Below are 21,910 nucleotides of genomic sequence, written 5' to 3' on the forward strand. Positions count from 1 at the left end.
ATACTTTTGATCACATATTGTATATGCGTTCAATATAGAGTTAGCAGTTATTTGTTCACCTGTTGTTCATTACAGATACCCAGGAATTACTGTAACAAATGCTGCGAATTATTCTGAAATCAGTTGAACATTCTAATGCTGCATAGAAATGGAGCAATTAATTCGAGTAACGTACGCTGAGTAGCCATGTTTCAGTTCATCATTGGTATATTGCATCAGGAACAATAACATTTTGGGCATCTGAGTGGTGGAAGTATTGACTACTTAGACGTCATTTGCTTACCGAGTGCTGAGTGGTGTTAGTCACCTGTCTCTATCAGCTTACATTGCGTGTGCAGAAACCACTACTGTGCCAAATAACCACTGAATTGATCAGCTGATACAGCATGATACTAATCCCACTGCTATTGAAACAATGGCGTTCTCGGTAAAGCATTCAGTAGATTGTTGGAATTTAAACGCAGATTATCTTCTTTGTTGTTCATTCAATTCCCTCACTTCCTAGGGATTGTAAACTGACAACAGTCATATTTACACTTTCAACCAAATGTTACAAAAGGATATTAACAGACACGCAGATTTGTGCTATTAAGAGATTAAAGTGCCATACAAATCATTTGTCTAATGATGTCTATGAAAATACAGATGACATCTGTACGAGTAGCGCTGTTGATGATGCCTTGTTATTTCTGTTGTCGTTATGCTTGAATGTGTTGGCAGTGTAATTATATAAGTCGAAGTGTGAGTATAAGTAGAAGCTGGATCAGGGTAGATTGAGGGAAGTTCATGATACTGAGAGAGACACTGCAGCTTTGATCTAAGGAGAAGTGGCGGACGCTTAGGCTCTAGCTGATACGATAGATATGGAGCAGGACTTATTTTGGGTTCATGGTGCCTGTTGCACGTTTCTTGGGATCAGATAGGTTTCTATAGTGTGGAAGATGAGCAAATGTGGGACATACCATGGCAGAGGATCGTTGGGTTAAAGGGAATTACATCATTGTGATTATGGGGTATACATGATTTGCAGATATGCCTAAGGCTTTTAACTAAACGGCGCATTTTATTAGCTGGCATAGGACGTGCATATTGTGGTGTAGCGAGAGAGGAAAGGCAGAATGAAACTGTATGAAGATTCTAAAATAGTACCGAGTGGGAACTTCTGGAGTGTGAACATTCAGCAGTGCTGGAAATGGCGAGTGTGGGTCACGTTACGGTTGAGTTGGTGTGAAGGATGGTAAAGGATGTAGTCCTAAGCCCACTTTTTATTTTCGAAATTTTCATCTACTATGAATAATTTGTAAGTCCTTGTAATGAGATTTTCACTCTGCAGCGGAGTGTGATCTGATATGAAACTTCCTGGCAGATTAAAACTTGTTGCCGGACCAAGACTCGAACTCGGGACCTTTGCCTCTCGTGGGCAAGTGCTCTACCATCTGAGCTACCTAAGTAGGACCCACGTCTCGCCCTCACAGCTTTACTTTTGCCAGTATCTCGTCTCCTACCTTCCAACTTCACAGAAGCTCACCAGCGAACCTTGCAGAGCCAGCACTCCTGGAAGAAAGGATGTTGCGGAGAGATGGCTTAGCCACAGCCTGAGCGATGTTTCCAGAATGAGATTTTCACTCTGCAGTGGAGTGATGGCTGATATGAAACTTCCTGGCAGATTAAAACTTGTTGCCGGACCGAGACTCGAACTCGCGGACATGTGCTCTACCATCGGAGCTACCCAAGCACGACTCATGCCCCGAGTTCGAGACTCGGCCTGCCACACAGTTTACATCTGCCAGGAAGTTTCATATCAGCGCACTATCCACTGAAGAGTGAAAAATCTCATTCTGGAAACATACCCCAGGTTGTGGCTAAGCCAAGTCTCCGCAATATCCTTTCTTCCAGGAGTGCTAGTTCTGAAAGGTTAGCAGGAGAGCTTCTGTGAAGTTTGGAAGGTAGGAGACGAGGTACTTAAGTCCTTCTTATTTTGTGGTCAAGGGACAAATCCACTGTCTTTTAATGAGTTATGTAAATAGACAGAGTATTCGTCGACGGTAAGCTGCAAGTACAAGAGCGGAACTGACGGGTAATATGTCTTACTATTACCGCCTGGAGTTTATATGGATTGCTTTTGGTGTACCAGTGGTTTGTGCAGGAGATGAAGTGAATTTGAATATGTAATTGAGAAGCTGGGTAGTTTGATAGATTGAATAGAAAGCAGCGTCGCAGGCATATTACAACTAATTGCTGAGGACTGGTGGCTGGGGCATATAAGTGGTGTAGAGTAGAAAAATGAGACGAAATGTGACCGATACTTGTGATAAAACTGTATGTAGAATGGTGATACGGAACTTTGTATGGTCAATGGTTATAAAACAGGAGCATTGTCTGATAGAAATAAGTTATGTGGTCCAGTAAACTAATGTGAACTATAGATGCAAAAGCCAATGATTATACTACATAAAGAATTATAAGGAAAACGCAACCACAGATATTTAGCAGAACTGTTACATTTTAGTCACTGTACTGCAATCAAAGTAGGAATGTTTAGATCTATGCTCCAGAGTTTGTTTTATTCACTTCTTCCGCAGTCTGACTGTTACACACGAATGAATTAGATTCTGCTTTCACTTATTACTCTGACTGCTTTTTCTTCACATCAGTCCCGCCAACCTTTATCACTAAAAGCTAACACTCCTCTCTGATTTTTGCACGCACGTTATAACCCTATTAGGTTTCTACTGTTCGATTACCTAACGCCATTTTTTCCTACTGCTTTTAGTGCCAGATTTAGTGTATATGTATATTCACTGGCATTGAATGACCTACATTCCATGACCCACTGTTTCTACGACAGCTGTTCCTTTCAAAACGATAAAAGGAGCCAACACATTTATTCCCTTAGCGAAATATCTCCGAATAATTCGCTTAAATCACGTAGTTTTTTAACATTTTATAATATTTTGTGTCGATTTACAAATATTAATAAAACGCAGAGGAAAAGTTTTACTTGAAAGAGACCCTTAGTGCCACATGGGAACTAGGAGGATCAAAAGAAAAACAGAAAATGACTTTATTTGCAAAATTTGTTTTCAGTTTAGTTTGAAACTAGTGTTATCGTGTCGGACAGTAAATTACTGTCAAAACAGTGTCTCTATAATTTCTGTATCCCCTCAGATTGGCTGCTTTAGACGCTTCCAAATAACTGAAATTAATTTGTAAGCCATCGAGACCGAAAGCTGTGAAAGTGAAACCCTTTGTTGAGTGTCATATGCAAGGTCTCGAATTTGACCATAGTTATTCTATGATAACAGGACTGAAACGATTTGAGCAACTGGTTCTATCTTGCATGTATTGAGTCCTTGCGTTTTCCATTATTGAACATCATGCACGACTGAGAAAACGAAGAGCACGAATTTCGGCAAAGGCCATACGCCTGGAAGAGCTACACTTGTTATATACATAGGTAGAAATTTTGCTGACATGACGTGCTTGCATCCACAAATATGTGTAATGTTTCACTGTAACAGAGGGCGGAGTTCCGAGTTGTATTCAAAGGCAGATGACCGACGAATTATGTAAGTAACATTGGATGTAAACGTATTAAGATTATTGTAGCACGATGATGTGGTATGATATTTCAGAGCAGAATAGTGTATAGCAAGTGGCGCAGAGTGTAGAGTGGTACGATGGATAGGTGTTGAGACTCTTTCCTGAGGGGAAACTGTTACATGCAGAGAAAGGCGGCGAACAGAATTATTGAGGTAGTAAATATACATTGAGAAAATACAGTATAGGTAACCAAAGGACCCAGTTGCGTACCATCATTACAGGTGTGCGAAAGAACAATACAAGCACCACACATACTTAACGTTACATAGTGACAAAGTCGTCTCAACGTATTGTTCTGTACCCTGATCATTCCATAATCTCATCAGTTGTAAGACATTCCTCCAGAAAGAGTAAATAATAGTGATTGTTTAGAATTCTGAATTAGTTAATAGAAATCAGCATTAGGACTTGTGCTAACAGAGCCATATGGTGCTTTTTCAGAGACCTCATGGATCCTGTCACGGAATTCCGAGCTGACAGCAGAGCAGGAGCAGCAGGTGAATGACAAGCTGGAGGCCCTGGGTCTGCCGAGGAGCCGCTACACAGACACCCCACAGGACCCACAACAGTGCACTGTCAGAGTCAGCACGTGCGACAAGCCTGCAGTCTCCCAGTTTAACGCCTCTGAGGTAACACTCAACGTAGTTAACTCCATTTCAACAGCGAACTTGTGACTTTTGACCAGCTGCTGACCATCGTGTATCCTGTCTGTGTGCAGTACCTGGGCGTGTGGTACGAGATCGCCAGGTTCGGACTGGCTCCCTTCGAGGCAGGCGCCCAGTGTGTCACGGCGGAGTACTCACTGGCTGGAGACAACAACGTGACCGTACACAACAGGATGTACAACACGTCTGCAGGGGCCTTCGACGACATCATCGGCTGGGCCGAGTTTGATGACCCCAACTCCGGAGAGGCCAAACTTACAGTGCACTTCCCAGACGTACCAGGTCAGTATGGAGAATTTCATACAATGGTTAATATTCGCTTCACTAGTAGGGCAATTAGCCTGCTGCAGCTAGACATTATCAAGTATATGAAGTAATTAACTGGACGCAGTACCTCTCTTGTGACAGACATTTCATTTAAAAAAAGTTACTATAGTTTCTTTTAGTGCAACAATTATTGCATTCTTGGGCTACATGATCTTTAGCTAGCCCTGTAAGAGAAACAGGTAGCGAAAATAGACGGTAAAAAAGATGCCCACACTTTCTATAGACACCAAAGAAATTAGGTTTAGAAATTAGTGTTAGCCGTGAAACTCCATATGTGTTTCGGTGTTCACAAAGTTTCGTTTGTTTTTGTTGGTAGTGGAAGCACCCTACTGGGTCCTGGACACAGACTACAAGAGCTACTCAATCGTCTGGGCGTGCAGAGAGCCTACAGACGAAACCTCTAACATTACCGGTATGTACACAAATTTTACATATTGTTCTTGTACATATATGGTTGTAAATATACATGGAGGCAGATGTTGGGGCGTAACCCACATGTGGAAACGATTTATTAATTTTATGCATTTTATTCTACTATGAGCTTTTGTTAAGTGCTTACTAGAAAGAGACATGTGTTTATTTTATGGTGATGGGGTAGTCCAATGTTTTTTAGTGTGTTAGGTGAATGGACAGAATTCTTACGAATAGTAAAGTGAAAAGGCTGAACCTACCTCTAATATGTCCCCTGATTCACCTCTCGGTTTTGATGTAGATTGATGTTGAGGTAGCAAGCATACTTCCAGGAGATCTAAATCTATATGCATACTAATAACAAAATTGTAATACTGTTTTGCGTCTGTCTGCTTATCTGTTTATACACGCTGTTCTCCAAAACTGCTAGATTAATTCTCATGGGATTTTTAAAGTTAACTTGAGTGTAGCTTGGGGGAAGGTATAGGCTAGATTTCATCGAAATCGGCTGACGGAAGAAAAAATTATCGTGATTTAAAATTTTATCTGAAGCCTTCAAGTCCGTCTGCTTGTTTTAACATGCTAACCTCCAAGACTACTAGTAGAATTTTCGTGATTTTCACATATAACTTAAGCGTAGCTTGGGACAGCGGAACACAAAAAAAAAGATATCGTGATTAAAATTGTAGTTCAGATGTCTAATCACAACTACGAAGTACACTAAAGAACCAATAGATAGCGCTGTTAGGTCTTTTTATTTATATCTGACTTACACATGTGCCAACGCTTCCGTCTCAGAGTAGCAACTGCAATCTACGTCTTCCATTATTTATTTGATATATCCCAATCTCTGCCTCCTCTATAATTTTTACGCTCTACAGCTCCCTAGTACCAAGGAAGCTAATCCCTGATGTCTTAACACATGTCCTATCATCCTGCCATGTCTTCTTGTTAGTGCTTTCTGTATATTCCTTTGCTCACCGTTTCTGCAGTGAACCTCCTAGTTTCTTACGTTATTATTCAACCTAATTTTCAACTTTCTTCTGTAGCACCACATCTCAAATGTTTCGATTCTCTTCTGTTCCGGATTTCCCACAGTCCATGTGGGAAAACTAACAATGGTGTGCTCCAAACGTACATTCTCAGAAATTCCTTCCTCAAATTAAGCCCTATGTTTGATACCAGGAGACTTCTCTAGGCCACGGGTACCCTTTTTGCCAGTTCTAGATGGCTTGCACTTTTCTTCTCCAGTCCACTGAGTTCAGAAGAGTCTTTTAATTGAGTCTGGATGTTACGCAACATATTCCTTTCGTAATATGGGATACATTTACAGAATTATACGAATGAGCTGGATCCTCTTGAAAATTTCTGTCACACTATGGTCTACACTCCTTATCGACCTTCAACTCATGGTTTCGAAATGTTGAATAACGCGTTAAAGTGCCTCCAATATATGGAATGCGGATATCTTATAAGAATCCTAATACACATTTTCAGAATGATTCTAAGTTATTAATGGAATCAGCAAGCAATCAACGGTGTTGTGCTGTTGTCATAAATATGTGTTACGTATAGGAAAAAAAAGTGCAATTTACTGAGACACAAATTTTTCTTAAAGTGACAGTGTTTAGTGTTAGGTGCTGCGGTCGACTTTGATTCGGTAATGAGTAATCGATTACGAAATTATGTCACACACCTAATTAACATAGTTTTCTGATTTTAAAATTGAGCTTTCTTCTTTTGGTGTTTCCTTTAGCTCAGTGGTCGCTCGTGGGGAGAATTAATTTCAATACTAGTTGCTTAGCTTGTGACTTAGTCTCTCAATTTTACCTTTTAAGCGATTCAATTCACTATTGTTTCAATTAGATTAAAGTTATTAGTAATTGCTTACAAATTTTAGGTTTTTTGAGACTTCTAAATACAATGGTAAAATGAAATTTTCTTTCCAACAAAACGTATGATTTTTTGTAAATATCACTTACACTTGTGGTACAGTACTTCGATGTCTAATCTGGAATATTCATTCTCGGCGCCGATGATACCCTACAGAAGAATAATTAAAAAAATTATTCCAATGGGCCTCCTTTGTGGTATAGTACAAGAATTCTATACAATCCACTCCAGTGCGATATGGATACTCTGTTTCCATCTCGGAGATACAAAACTCTTCTCTAGATATTCATTAACTGAAACTGACCTGGAGGTGGCGGGCGATTTCTGCTCGGGATTTGGCGGCAGCGAAAGGTCGGCAAGAGCGCCCATACGATAGTCTGTAGGGGGTGAGGGGGGGGGGGTTGGTGGCCAAACCGAGTGGTGGTGGAGGTGGGGTATGAAGTATTTTTAATATTTTGGAAGTCGAAAAGCGACTTGTAAGTAGCCATAACAAAGGCGACTTGTAAGTAGCCATAACAAAGTTCCGGTTCGCACCCTGCTAGAAACCTGCACAATAACGACTTTTCAATCATTTTTTGAAAGAAGAACACCTGATTTCACTACATTTTTTTCCTTTCCCTGAAAGCTAGCAGGGGGGGGGGGGAGGGGTTGCTCCAGGTATTGGTTCCCTTGGGTCGTGGCTAGGATGCACCGCTTAAAACAGTACCAAAAAGACGCTCACTTTACCGCAACTCATGAAGCTACACTCAGATTCAGAGACGTGGCGGCCATGCCAATTCCGTGTGCTGGTTTCGACTGGCAGGGCTTGACGTGTGCATCCCAGAGCGCTGACGGTCGCATTCGGTCATTGGCATGCCTCCCAGTTAGCCTGCGGTCACAGTGGCAGCAGTATCGGTCGATTCCGCCAACTTCCGACAGCGGCCGATGAAGACCGACGTTTTGAAATCAGTAGGCCCGAAAGTACTGATTTCGGAAGACAATCGGTGAAATTCACATACATTTTTTTCGGTCATAATGGCCGACACGACACAAACAAGCACTGTGAGAAACTGATGAGTTTAGTCAAAGGAGGAGTTTGTGGCACCCTGAGGATGAAAATATCACAATCGGGATATACGAGGTGTGCCAAAAAGTAACGGTAATATTTTAATATCGCATGTTTTATACATACGATTTTAATTTTTTATATCTTGTTTGTACAATCGTTCCTGATGCATGTTTGAATTTACGGCTGTTTTGAATATGTAGCGTATTATTTACAATCGAAAAGGTCAAACGTGTTTTCGAGGGCTCGGCGAATTTTCACTTTCGAAAAAGATAGATCAAAGAGTATGCATTATATTTTGTTCGAAAAAATGGAATAAAATGCAGCATTGCATTCTAAATGTTGATTGTGGCCTTTAGTGAATCTATTATGAGTAAGAAAAGAGTTTACGAGTAGTATAAACGTTTAAAAAAGGCTCGAGAAGATGTTGATGAGGATGACCAACTGGAACCCCTAGTACATCGCTTACTGAGGACAATGTGAAAGAAGGAAAGAAACTGGTTCTGGAACATCGCCGGATCACCATCAGAGAGGTTGCTGATTCTTTTCTGGGGAAGTTTTGGGCATGAAACATGTAGCAACAAAGTCTTTTCCGAAATTGTTGAACTTCACCCAAAATCGATGTCGAGTACAAAATTGCTCACGAATTACTGAATGAGGCCGACAAAGAAAGTTAGAAGAGGTGACGGAACACAAGTACACGGGTAAGACGTCGAAAATAAGGCCCAATCGTCCCAATGAAAACTACCAAAAAAAGATCAAGTTCGATCAAATGTAACGTTTCTTCTTACTAGAATGAGATTTTCACTCTGCAGCGGAGTGTGCGCCCATATGAAACTTCCTGGCAGTTCTTCTTACTGTTTTCTTCGATTAATGTGGGATGGTGCATCATGAGTTGCGAAGTTATGCACCGTCTGCATGGAGCAATCCCAAGAAAACGACCAGAATTGTGGCAAAACTACTCGTGCTAGTACGTGATTTTTTGGCAAAAAACAAAACCATTTTGTTGCCTCAGCCACTTCTTCCATCCCCGAGGCTGAAGAGAACCATGAAAGGACGACGTTTTGACACCATTGATGATATAAAAACAGAATAGCTGGAGGAGATGACCTCCATAACGAAAAGTGAGTTCGGAATCTATAGACTAAAATCCCATCTTTATTGGAAACCACAAGTAAGCGAAATCTCTATCAAGGTGTAGATTATAACCTCGAAAACTAATATGTTCAAGTGACAAGGATGGCACATCTTATGCTTAAAGTTACTGTAGTGGATCGTTTACGGTTGTGGTAGATGGACATTACCTGTCTACAAATTATTATTAATGCTCACTGGTGTTTTTATGCCAGTAGGGTGGTGTTTCTGTTACATAATGTGGTTTGCAAGTATGGTGTACGTAGCTGTACCCACTTTTCATTGCTTTAGGTATTCAGAGTATCTTGTTCCAAACTTTATGTTCGTCTTTCACACGTGTGTTCAATGATAGTCACTGAATGTTACTCGATGTATGTATGCACAACTTCGAACACTTGTAGAGATGTGATTCGATCTCCATTAAAAATCCGATACATTAAAGATGCAGTTCTGGCTAAGTAAAACTGGAAGTGAAGATTTGATATTGGACATCTGACGATTACATATTTCCCATAATTAGGCCTGTATCACTTTCTGAAAAGTATAGTTTCAAAGTTTTTGTGTGATATGTTGGATGATATTAACGGTGCCCTAAAAACTAAGTTAAAAGCGAATACTTTCACTCTTACTTACAAATACTACGAAATTTCTAATTTATTCTATTCTGAATTGTGGAACTATGCTTTGTGCAAATGCTGTAAAAGCTGCACTCAGTCTGAAATAATAATGCTGCCAGAAATCTTGTTACTTCCTTTCTGAAATCCATTGGGAAGTGTTTAAAGAGAAATGTAGTTTCCAGTAGTACAGTAGTAGAACCTGATTATCCGAATATATTACCTGTATTTCATTAACTTTCAAAATTTGTTGAATAATGTGAGTTGCTGTAAAACCAAAAATCTGACTTATTAATAAAACACCTACTTTCACCGTGTTAATTAACCATAATGTACTCATAACTTCATTGGAAAACTTTTATGCTCGTCCTGCCATTGCAGCATAACAATCCATGCCCTGAATAACGTGTTTTGGAGATCTGTATAACTGAAACTATATATTTTCGCGATACACACTTATAAATAAGTAAACCATCAGTTAAAGCGTGTTGGTTTCAAAGGTGGCGTCGCCTTCTGACGCTGATCGGCGGAGAGAGAAGGAAAGTGGTGTCACAAAGTTAAAGCGTTTTTAACTTTTGAGGCATGGCTTTTTTTCCTGAGATATTCGTAAAGCTTGTCTCGTAATTCCAGTAACTGAAGACCGTGTGTGCAGTACTCGCCACGCTCTTTTAAAGACAGAATGAAACATTTCCCCCCAGTATCTAGATGAGAGCCAGATGAGGCGTTACTGAAAGGGGCCGAAAGAATTTAATGGTGTACAAATGGAGCAATTTAGAACAATAGAACAGTCGCGACATGGACGGAACCTTCATTGAGGGTGGGTAATTTTACTAAAGAGTGGATTGGTGCACCATACAAATCACTCCACCCTCTTGATTTTTATTTGCAGATATGAGTGGTATTAGGCCATTGAGTAGGTTGGCAGACTTCACTGTTCGGAAACGAGAAGCGGTCAGACCCGCGCAGCTTTAATTGCAAATTATTACGTACCACCGAGAACTGATCTAAATAAATATCTCAGGTGGATTCTGGCCCTTTATTGAAAAATAACGAAAGGACACTAATTATGTCCGATCGTTCGTGTCCGGACAATCAGCCGCCTACCTCGCCTATTTTTGCTGTAGCATGTGAAGAAAACATCATAAATGATTAAAACACAACGCAATGGCTTGAATTAATAAGGGAGCCGCCGAAACGGGTAGATTCAAACAACCTTTATCGAACAAATGTTGTTACAACTATGACACTTAGATCCTGTCAGCTCAAGCTCCACACGAGAAAAGTTGACACTAACAGAAGAAGATAAAAGAACAGCGCTCTTTCAAATATTTTCAGTGGCTTTGCATTCGCCACTTTTAAAACTTTTGGAAATTTCGTCATGTTAAATGCAATCTTTGAATATACAGGGTGTTAAAAAAAGGTACGGCCAAACTTTCAGGAAACATTCCTCACACACAAAGAAAGAAAATATGTTATGTGGACATGTGTCCGGAAACGCTTACTTTCCATGTTAGAGCTCATTTTATTACTTCTCTTCAAATCACATTAATCATGGAATAGAAACACACAGCAACAGAACGTACCAGCGTGACTTCAAACACTTCCTTACAGGAAATGTTCAAAATGTCCTCCGTTAGCGAGGATACATGCATCCACCCTCCGTCGCATGGAATCCCTGATGCGATGATGCAGCCCTGGAGAATGGCGTATTGTATCACAGCCGCCCACAAAACGACCACGAAGAGTCTCTACATTTGGTACCGGGGTGGCGTAGACAAGAGCTTTCAAATGTCCCCATAAATGAAAGTCAAGAGGGTTGAGGTCAGGAGAGCGTGGAGGCCATGGAATTGGTCCGCCTCTACCAATCCATCGCTCACCAAATCTGCTGTTGAGAAACGTACGAACACTTCGAATGAAATGTGCAGAAGCTCCATCGTGCATGAACCACATGTTGTGTCGTACTTGTAAAGGCACATGTTCTAGCAGCACAGGTAGAGTATCCCGTATGAAATCATGATAACGTGCTCCATTGAGCGTAGGTGGAAGAACATGGGGCCCAATCAAGACATCACCAACAATGCCTGCCCAAAAGTTAACAGAAAATCTGTGTTGATGATTGATTGCACAATTGCGTGCGGATTCTCGTCAGCCCACACATGTTGATTGTGAAAATTTACAATTTGATCACGTTGGAATGAAGCCTCATCCGTAAAGAGAACATTTGCACTGAAATGAGGATTGACACATTGTTGGATGAACTATTATCAGAAGTGTACCCGTGGAGGCCAATCAGCCTCTGATAGTGCCTGCACACACTGTACATGGTACGGAAACAACTGGTTCTCCCGTAGCACTCTCCATACAGTGACGTGTTCAACGTTACCTTGTACAGCAGCAATTTCTCTGACGCTGACATTAGGGTTATCGTCAACTGCACGAAGAATTGCCTCGTCCATTGCAGGTGTCCTCGTCGTTCTAGGTCTTCCCCAGTAGTGAGTCATAGGCTGGAATGTTCCGTGCTCCCTAAGACGCCGATCAATTGCTTCGAACGTCTTCCTGTCGGGACACCTTCGTTCTGGAAATATGTCTCGATACAAAGGTACCGCGCCACGGCTGTTGCCCCGTGCTAATCCATACATGAAATGGGCATCTGCCAACTACCGAGCGAGGTGGCGCAGTGGTTAGACACTGGACTCGCATTCGGGAGGACGACGGTTCAACCCCCGTCCGGCCATCCTGATTTAGGTTTTCCGTGATTTACCTAAATCGCTCCAGGCAAATGCCGGGATGGTTCCTTTCAAAGGGCACGGCCGAGTTCCTTCCCCGTCCTTCCCTAACCGGATGAGACCGATGACCTCGCTGTCTGGTCTCCTTCCTCAAAGCCAACCAACCAACCATCTGCCAACTCCGCATTTGTAAACATTGCACTGACTGCAAAACCACGTTCGTGATGAACACTAACCTGTTGATGCTACGTACCGATGTGCTTGATGCTAGTACTGTAGAGCAGTGAGTCGCATGTCAACACAAGCACCGAAGTCAACATTACCTTCCTTCAATTGGGCCAACTGGCGGTGAATCTTTCCTGAAACATACTGACGAAACTAAAATGAGCTCTAACATGGAAATTAAGCGTTTCCGGACACATGTCCACATAACATCTTTTCTTTATTTGAGTGTGAGGAATGTTTCCTGAAAGTTTGGCCGTACCTTTTTGTAACACATAGTTTTCTTGTGGTTTACACGTCGTTACATTATCAGTTATGAGAATACAAATTTGGTAAAAAAGAATTATGAAACCTTTTAAGACGTAGCTCATTTACTTGTATTAGGCGTCTATTTAACAGCAAATGTCCCACTGCAGCGCTCATCTCCAAGCACAGAGGCGTCAGGGTATCCATACCACAATTGCAGGCTAAAATTTAGGCTACTTCGAATATAGATTCTAAATTAATCTAACAAAACCTTCTCGAACCCGTCAAAAACTGACGAATGGGGTCGGACGCACCGCGACGAAGCTGCCGATCGATGTAATCGCGCGACCTCTGGCGAGAAGTTTGACGAACGTTGCCAGTGCCACTGGGGGACAGTCTTAAGCCCGCCTCTCCCGGAGTAAGATTCGCTGCAAGTTTACTTGCCGGCTCCTGTGGCGGCTACCTTGCGGGCTTTCTTTTCTGCTAGCCGCCTGTCCTGCAGGGAGATGTGCACGTTTCCCGCGGTACCTCCGGTGATATTTTCCTTGTGAGGCCTGGTAAGGCACGATGAATGCCACCAGCGCTCACCAGTCGAGAGTCCTGTTTGGCGTCTGCCGACACAGGCTACAAGGCGGGAACTCTCAGACATCAGTTAATCTTCGAGACCAACGAGAACATCGCGCGCCCGCCAGCCGGTCTGAGATCTTTCTCAAACGGTTGTAGCGAAACAATTCGACAAGATAAAATTAATTCTGCCGCTTCTTACACTGACGAGCGAAAACATTATGACCACCTGCTTAACAGCTTGTCTGTTCGACTTTGGAACAAAATGCATTACTAATTCTTCTATCAAGGATCAGACAGTTTGTTCGTAGGTTTGTGGGGGTGAGTTATTAGAGCAGGGAATTGTCACATAGAAAAGTGTCTATAGTTTGCTTAAATACTTACACCACTCTTCACCGAGTAGTGTACCAGCCTTGTGAGAGCTTCAGGAGGGAACTTCTCTGTAGCAACTCTAGGAACGAATTGCGATCATCCTGCATAAGTTGGTCGATGGGAAAGACCAATATTCAATCATTGTGTCAGTAAGCGTGTTTTGGGGCTCAACTATAAAAATTTGGTAGATATAACACTGCGCTCACTAATCAAAACGGGTGTTAACAGAGTACCTCTATCTACACAATTAGTCACTTATTTAAAATATAATATAGACATCAGAAATTACGTCACAATTGTACAGGTTACGGTTTTGCTGATATTACGGTAACGTTTCTCAATAACAGCGTTTAATCTTTCTGAAATTGAGTGGACAGCGTCCGAGTTATGAAGCACTGCCGCTATTTCTCGGTGATTTTTTGGAAACATGGCAGTACAGCACTGCAGAAATCACAGGCAGCCGGCGGAATGGGATGTTGGTATGCCGCTTGCAGCAACGGGCCTGTTTAGGCATCGCAAGAAAGACCAGGCCGACACCGAGAACCTGCCAGCGCAGTGGTAAGGCAAGGATTTAACAGAACTAGCAGCGGAAATGTGGTCAGGAACAGGACTAAAAGCGCTGGCTCTCCATAAGAAATGAGCAATATCATTATACGTAGAAGGCAGTGTCCCGATTGAGTGACCGATTGAATCAATGACGCACCATTGCCCAGCCCAAACCACCAAGGAAAGAAACGTGAAATTTGATTTTTTGGAATTCCATCCATAAGGAGGTTAGATAGGAGATGAAAGGTTTTTTAAAAATGTATCGCTATTAAGATAATTTTTGAGATGAACCTACGAAAATTGGTGTTTGGTTTCTGTCATAAATAAAAAAAGTCCGTGTTTCAGCTTTTTTGCAAATTCAACAACTATGGGGGTAAGATAGTGGCTGAAATTTTTTTGAAAATAGATCATTATTAAAGAACAACTAAAGCATTTTTAAAACTACGTGTATGAAAATTGTTAATTTTCCTCTCGGTTAAAAATAACAAAAAAATATCTCTTTCAGTGTTTTTGGAAATTCAACCTCGTAAGGGAGAAATAACTGATTATCGTGTGCTCTGTGTTTACTTCCCAAGCCGAAAATTTAACTGAGTTGCCACTGTAGTGGGAGCAGTGTTAATGCAGGTAATTGAGGTAGTGAATCCCACTGCTAACAAGGAGAAAGGGCGCCCCAAGGTAACTTTCAGCAGCGCTAAGCTTTTGACCGCAAAGACCTATTGGATGGTTGAACAACGAGCCAGAATCTGAGTGAGAACGTAGTAGGTAAGTTACGACAAAGAAGAATGTGACAGGCAAGTTGCAAATGCTGCAAAAACTACGGTATGTTGCAAAGACAAACTATGGATCCAAGAACGCCAGATCACAAACACTTCGTTGTGTGCACCGGAGACGGCTGCCTTCGGTATGAGACGGTGAGGCGGGGGAAGCAAATATTTAGAGAGACATCAGGCACGATAAAGCAAGGTGAAGTCTGGAGCAAGTTAGGAATTTTATAAGGGTATAGTACCAGTGTCAAATATGACACGGAGAAAAGAGTGAGATTTGTCTGGCAGATCACGAGGGTGGACGACAACATATTGACGAAGAAAGTATGGAACACAACTTGCTTAACAGGAAACAATGGGATTCAGGAAGTCAGGGATGATTTGAAAACAATTGGAATAAGGCAAAAAATTGAGTACTCAGCAGTGCAGGGTAGGTCCAGGTATGTGAATATGTTGGAAGGTCATGACTAATTCCAGGATCTAAATTGAGATGACAGAAGTAGAGAGAACCACACCGAGCGATTGAATGAAAAGATATTGGGAAGACGAAAGACATTTTGAACAAGTCGCTAGTGGTTGTAAAGGGTCGAAACGAAACAAATAAATAATCAAGAAGAAACTTTAAAAAAATGGCTCTAAGCACTATGCGACTTAACATCTGAGGTCATCAGTCCCCTAGACTTAGAACTACTTAAACCTAACTAACCTAAGGACATCACACACATCCATGCCCGTGGCAGGATTCGAATATGCGACCGTAGCAGCAGCGCAGTTCCAGACTGAAGCGCCTAGAATCGCTCGGCCACAGCGGCCGGCTGAAGAAAGTTTGCTCAGTTTCTTTTTACTGCAGTAGTCACTAATGCAGTCAATTCCTTTTGATGTACAGGGAAATACCGAAGGTAAGGTTACGTAAGTCCATGGTATTCCAAGTCCCACAAGCTTTAAGCTATAAACTCAGACCGGAAAACAAAACTACTCAACAAGTTAATGCCTTCAGATACTTGAGCTGTGCATACCATATCTTGGCGAAGTTGATATTGAAAAACAGACTGAAAGATTCAAAATGATATGTGGCACCATTAAAACAACGCCCTGTGGAAACACACGTAAGGGCACAATGATAAAATTTTATAAAGTTATGGCAATTCCCTGCGGACTACATGGAAGTGTAAATTGAATTATGAATTGCAGATCACATAATAGACTCCAAACAGCCGAGATGAGATTTTTGAGGACAGTTGAGGGAGTAACAAGGAGAGACAGATAATAAAATGACAGCATGCGGAAGAACGTAGGCAGTTACAACTTCAATGAAAAGATTATGGAATACAGAAAAGAATGATTAGAATATACAGAAAGAATGGGCGATGAACGTATTCCGAAACAACTGCTACAGAATATCCCTAAAGAAAAAGGGAATATTGGTGGATGGTTAAAAAAATCGCAATGCATCATTGAGGCAGAAGAAAACCAATGCTAAGATTCGCGAGCGACATAACCTTTCCGGTCTGGTGTAAAGAAGACTTGTTGAAAGAAATGGATAGTATACTTGGCACACAATACACCATAAAGATAACAGAACGGGAATGAATGTGATGAAAAATAAGAGCAAAGAGAATACCGATTTACTTAACATCAAAATTGAAAATGGAACAATAATGGAGGGAGTGAAAGAACTGACAGGTTTAGGAAGCAGGATTACAAGGGATGATCGGCGAAGAAAATGTTCTTCAGTTAAAAAAACTCTGCTGACATCAAGTGAAGAAATACCTGGGTGTATATATGGATCAGCGCATTGTATGGAAATTAAATGGAGATTAAGAATCTGGAAGCTTTTGAGATACAAGGCTATCGAAGAACCTTGAACATTAAGTCGGTAGATAGGCTACAGTACGGAATGAGGAAGCAATGAACAGAATATATCGTGAAATATAGTATGGAAGATGCTTAATAGTAAAAGGGATATGTTAGTGGTCTACTTGGGTCGGCGTTTGGGAATAATTAATTTGGCTCTGAAGGAGCACTGGAAGAGAAAAACAGTAGAGGCGACCAAAGGGCAGAATATGCAATACATCTTGCAGACGATGTTTGGTGTAACAGTTATGTAAAGACAGAATGATTAGATCACGATAGAAAAAGTTGCAGGACAGAATACAACCATCTGAAACGCTGTCGACTTACAACAGTGTGGTAGATTGTCCAATATGAAATAGTAAACGTTGGAACCCAAAACCTCGTTCAGTACGACGTCAGATAAAGCACACTGCACTACACTTTAAGAGAAATCTCTTCTGCCGGAGCTTACAATAGGCTACAACTGATGGATTATCTGTAGCTCCACAGCAGATCACTGTCTATAAATAATAAAAAGGGAGTCATACTCCTGTGGAGGAGCCTAGAAGCGCAGCGAACTGCTTAAGAGACCTTCAGAATTACTCTGTGATGTAGATAACGGCTTACGATAGACATGCAGACCAAAAAATAACGTCAAAACGTAATATCAGGTCAGACGAAATGTAGTGACAAGCTCGACTGGCGAGAGAAAATTGCATATGCTCAAGTAATAGCAGTGACAATTTCTTTCAGTCTCTAACTAAGTAGTCACTCTAATGTGCCATACCAAGTCTTGTAGATAATACATACCACTCTAGGAATGAGGGTGCCCCATTTATTCATCCATGTGTCTTATTGAGTATGTGTACTGTACATATTACTCTCAGTTTGTGGGCCCTGCTTCATCAACTGACATGCCTTAGTGATTTTTACAGAATGTAGTGCCGCTCTCGGCATAGATGTCATCAGTTTCTCCATCTCGTTTGTCCTGCTGAGGTTTATAGACGGTATGTACCACTATCACTATGGGCTCCCCCCTTGCACCATCTCATATGTATTTTTGAGCTTATACTGTGAGTTACGGGTACCACTCTCGGCATAGGGTACCCTATTGGTGAGTCTTAATGAGGTTTGTAGTTTTTACATATCAGTCTTAGTATGTGCTGCCATTCACCTCTCTCCCCACCCATCTTTCTATTATCTGGTGTATCTTAATGACGTTTGTAGACTGTGCATACAACTCTCAGCATGGAGGTTCCCCATTGCTCCATCTAGTGTGCCTTAATGAGGTTTATAATCTATACATTCCACTATCAGTATGTCATTCTGCTTCATTAACTGGTGTACCTTTATGGGGCACTGGCTGTACTTACCACTTTTGGGATGGGGGTTCCCCATTACTCCAACTGGTGTGCCCTTAGAGATATTTACAGATTGTTCATGCCACTGTCAGTGTGGGGCTCCCATTTTACTAACTGCCACGCCTTACACAGATTCATAGACCACCCGTGGCAGAGGTCCTCTACTGCTCCATCTTGTGTGACTTAGTGAGCTTACCCTCAACATACTACTTTCATTATGTTTGAGGATCCTCACAGCTCTCTCTCTAATGTGCCTTACTGACCATATACACTGTACTTACCAATGTTTACATGCCGTGATTCACTGGGCTTTTTCATAGAGTAGAAATATCTCTGGAGTGAGCATTCAGAAGCGCAGAATTGATTTTGTGTTGTCAACATACGTTGCCACAATGGTCACGTGATCTCGGGACGTCGTAGATTTGTCCGACATCTGTCCTATAAATTTTGAATGTTGTCATATCGCTAGTAAAGACAGATTACCTTCGTAAGTGCTGTGGATTTAGTATAGACGTTCTGCAGGCACTATAGCAGTTTACGTCTGATATTTGAAATAAATTGGACTCTTAGCTTTGAAGAGAAAAATGAACGAGCATGACGTCACAGAAGCTTCACGTCAGCATGTGTTTAGAATTTCGTTCATGTCACATCTCGTCAAGTCGCTTAACACAGTACTGAACGGCGAAATTGGGGTTTTGAGTCACCATCCCTAATATGCATAAAATGTTAGAGTATGTATCAGAACTGAGGAGCTAACAACGACAAAATTTGTCAATGGCCGAAGCAAACTTTATAACCTATGTTCTTGATCAATTATGTTTGGTAAATTACTGAGAAGTGAGACAACGTTTCAAAACATCGACAATTATTTGCTAGGGAAAATATGTACATTCGTACACATCAAAGAAAGCTTCAAACAAATTAATGAAGCCTGTTAAACTTATCCATTATGTTTTTTCTTACGTAATTAATATCGTCATAAACAACTGTGTTTTACTCCTTCATTAAAGCTGACTTTTTTGCTTAAAATGTCATATGGTGGAATTTGCTTCGACTACTTATGTTATTGTCCGCCCCTCGTGGTCTCGCGGTAGCGTTCTCGCTTCCCGAGCACAGGGTCCCGGGCTCGATTCCCGGCGGGGTCAGGAATTTTTCCTGCCTCGAGATGGCTGGGTGTTGTTGTGTCGTCTTCATCATCATCAATCATTCCCATTACGGTCGGAGGAAGGCAACGGCAAACCACCTCCATTAGACCCTTGCCTAGTAAGGCGGTGCGGGTCTCCCGCATCGTTCCCCTACGTTCTGTAAAGAAGCATGGGGCTTCATTTCCATTTCACTTATGTTCTTATACATATACATTGTGGGCGTCAGCGCCGTTGTGTCATCGTAAAACCTAAATAACTTTTCGCCTTGAGATATACAACCTCGGTTGTGTAAGAAAGTGGAAAAAATATCCCAGTCGTCATGTAACATCTCCAATTTGTCACTAAAACAAAGCGCTATTATAAAATAAACATTTATGAAGATACAACAGTACAAAATACGCTATTATAAGGAGAATGAGCGCGGCGGAAATAGGTTAACTTAAGATATTAACAGACTGGTACCGTTAAAATTTTCTTCCCGAGAAACCTTGACGTACCGTGAAATGACGTGACGTTCCGTTGACGACCTGTGCGAATGCCTCCATTCGAAAGGTATTGTAGAATGTTTTGGTGTTATGTCCCTAGATCACGTGACAATTCCAGTTTAATGTTGACAACATGCGCAGGACGCAATGCTCACTCCAGAGATATTTCTACTCTATGGGCTTTTTATATAGTACATACCACTCGCTCCATAAGGGTACCCCAATTCTCCATTGTGTGTTTGTCACTGACAAGATGACGGCACGACCGTGGGGGGTCGGGGATTTGTCCGAAATTGTGTGTGGTGAAAGAGGACCCCTAACACCTCACGTGGTGAAAATATTAGGACGCACTACCCGGAAAATCCCGGGAAAAATCGATCCAAAGTTTCTTAGGTGCCTTATGAGTATAAAATGTTACTCCATTGCCGAGCGCCGTCTGACGTAGATGTTTAGGCCTCGGAGTCTTACGCCAGAGGTCTCGGGTTCGATTCCTCCTCTGGCACTTTTTTTTCATCTCTTTCATTTTCTTTTGATATTCCACCAATGATTCAGAAAGTTTTGCATACCTACATTATCTTTGACAAATTAGTTACATTATTGAATAAAAATTATTTTCTTTTTGTCCAACAACACAATTCATGGCGGTGGGTTTTCCATTTTTAATTGTAAATTATATGAGCGGAAACATTGGGTTTTTAATCAGAATAACAAAGTCGACTGGGAAACATTTAGTTTTTATACATATAATAATTAAAACAAGAACCACAGTGGTAATTATCGTAAAAACAAACAAACCTATAATTTTTGCGACATCCTGCGCAACATATAAAGGCGGATATTTTTCAATCACAGGGCGTTTTCAATAAATCTGTACAAAAACATGCCCCATTAACATTTACGAAAATGTTTTGAGTTTTTGATAATTTTGAGGCAAACCAGGAATATTGAATCATGTCTCGTAATATTGGTGACAATAATTGACGGTGAATTATAGAATGAATTTTTATACAGTCTTCCCGGGAATTAATTTCACGATTCTTCTGTAACAATGCGCTGCAATTTTGCAAGCAACAGAAGAAAAAAACAGTGCCGCAGGAGAAATCGAACCCAAGACCTCTGACGTAAGGATACAAGCGCTAACCATGTAGGCCAGACGACGGGTCGACAATGCATTAACATTTTATACTCTTAAGGCACCTAAGAAACGTTGGATCGATTGTTCCCAGTATTTTCCAAGTAGTGTCCTAATATTTTAACCACTTGAGGTGTTAGGGGTCCTCTTTCACCACACACAATTTCGGAAAAATCCCCGACCCCACGGTCGTGCCGTCTCCTTGTGAGATATATAGACAATACACACCATTCTCTGCATGGTTGGCATAAGGGAACTACGCTTCTCTGTCCATAGGTAGCACAGTTAAGCCACGACTCTACCACTGTGAATTATATACATCAGATGAGCAACATTTTTAAACTTATTGTAGTGACACTGCCGTGTTCGCTTTTGCAGAGACCTCGTGGGTGCTCTCACGGACAAGCGAGATGTCCGAGGAGCTGGTGCAGCAGGTGAACGCCAAGCTGGAGGAACTGGGCCTGCCCCGCAGCAGGTACACAGACACGCCTCAGGACCCTGCGGGCTGCAAAGTCGACAACGGCAGCAACGGCGACGGTGGCGCCGCTGCGCTGGGGCCTGCGATCGCACTCATGTTGGCCGCCGCCATCGCACTGCTCTTCTCCCTGTGATGACCACTGCTGGCGGACTGCTCTCGCCAACACACTGTGCGCCCGGCGCAGAACGAGCCAACTTCTCATTTGTTAGATCGTTCCACACACCATGGACCAATGGTGGTCGGCTCCGTTATTCTCATTCACTATTTATTTAAGATACAATGAAAATATTCCTTTATTAACTTGTACAGATGTTTTGTATATATAAATTTTGAATAATATTTGT

The 21,910-nt window shown here is 41.6% G+C and overlaps 1 protein-coding gene across 1 annotated transcript in view; it reads left to right on the forward strand.

Annotated features, from left to right (window-relative positions):
* LOC124746738 overlaps positions 1–21,699 on the forward strand; it is a 91,520-nt gene extending 69,821 nt beyond the window's left edge. The window contains exons 27-29 of the mRNA XM_047248947.1: positions 4,045–4,232; positions 4,322–4,550; positions 21,467–21,699. Coding sequence (XP_047104903.1) covers positions 4,045–4,232; positions 4,322–4,550; positions 21,467–21,699 — 650 coding nt within the window. The remainder of the gene's footprint in view (positions 1–4,044; positions 4,233–4,321; positions 4,551–21,466) is intronic.
* The last annotated feature ends 211 nt before the right edge of the window (positions 21,700–21,910 follow it).

This window comes from Schistocerca piceifrons, chromosome 1 (genome assembly GCF_021461385.2).
Source record: "Schistocerca piceifrons isolate TAMUIC-IGC-003096 chromosome 1, iqSchPice1.1, whole genome shotgun sequence".
Taxonomy (NCBI): domain Eukaryota; kingdom Metazoa; phylum Arthropoda; class Insecta; order Orthoptera; family Acrididae; genus Schistocerca; species Schistocerca piceifrons.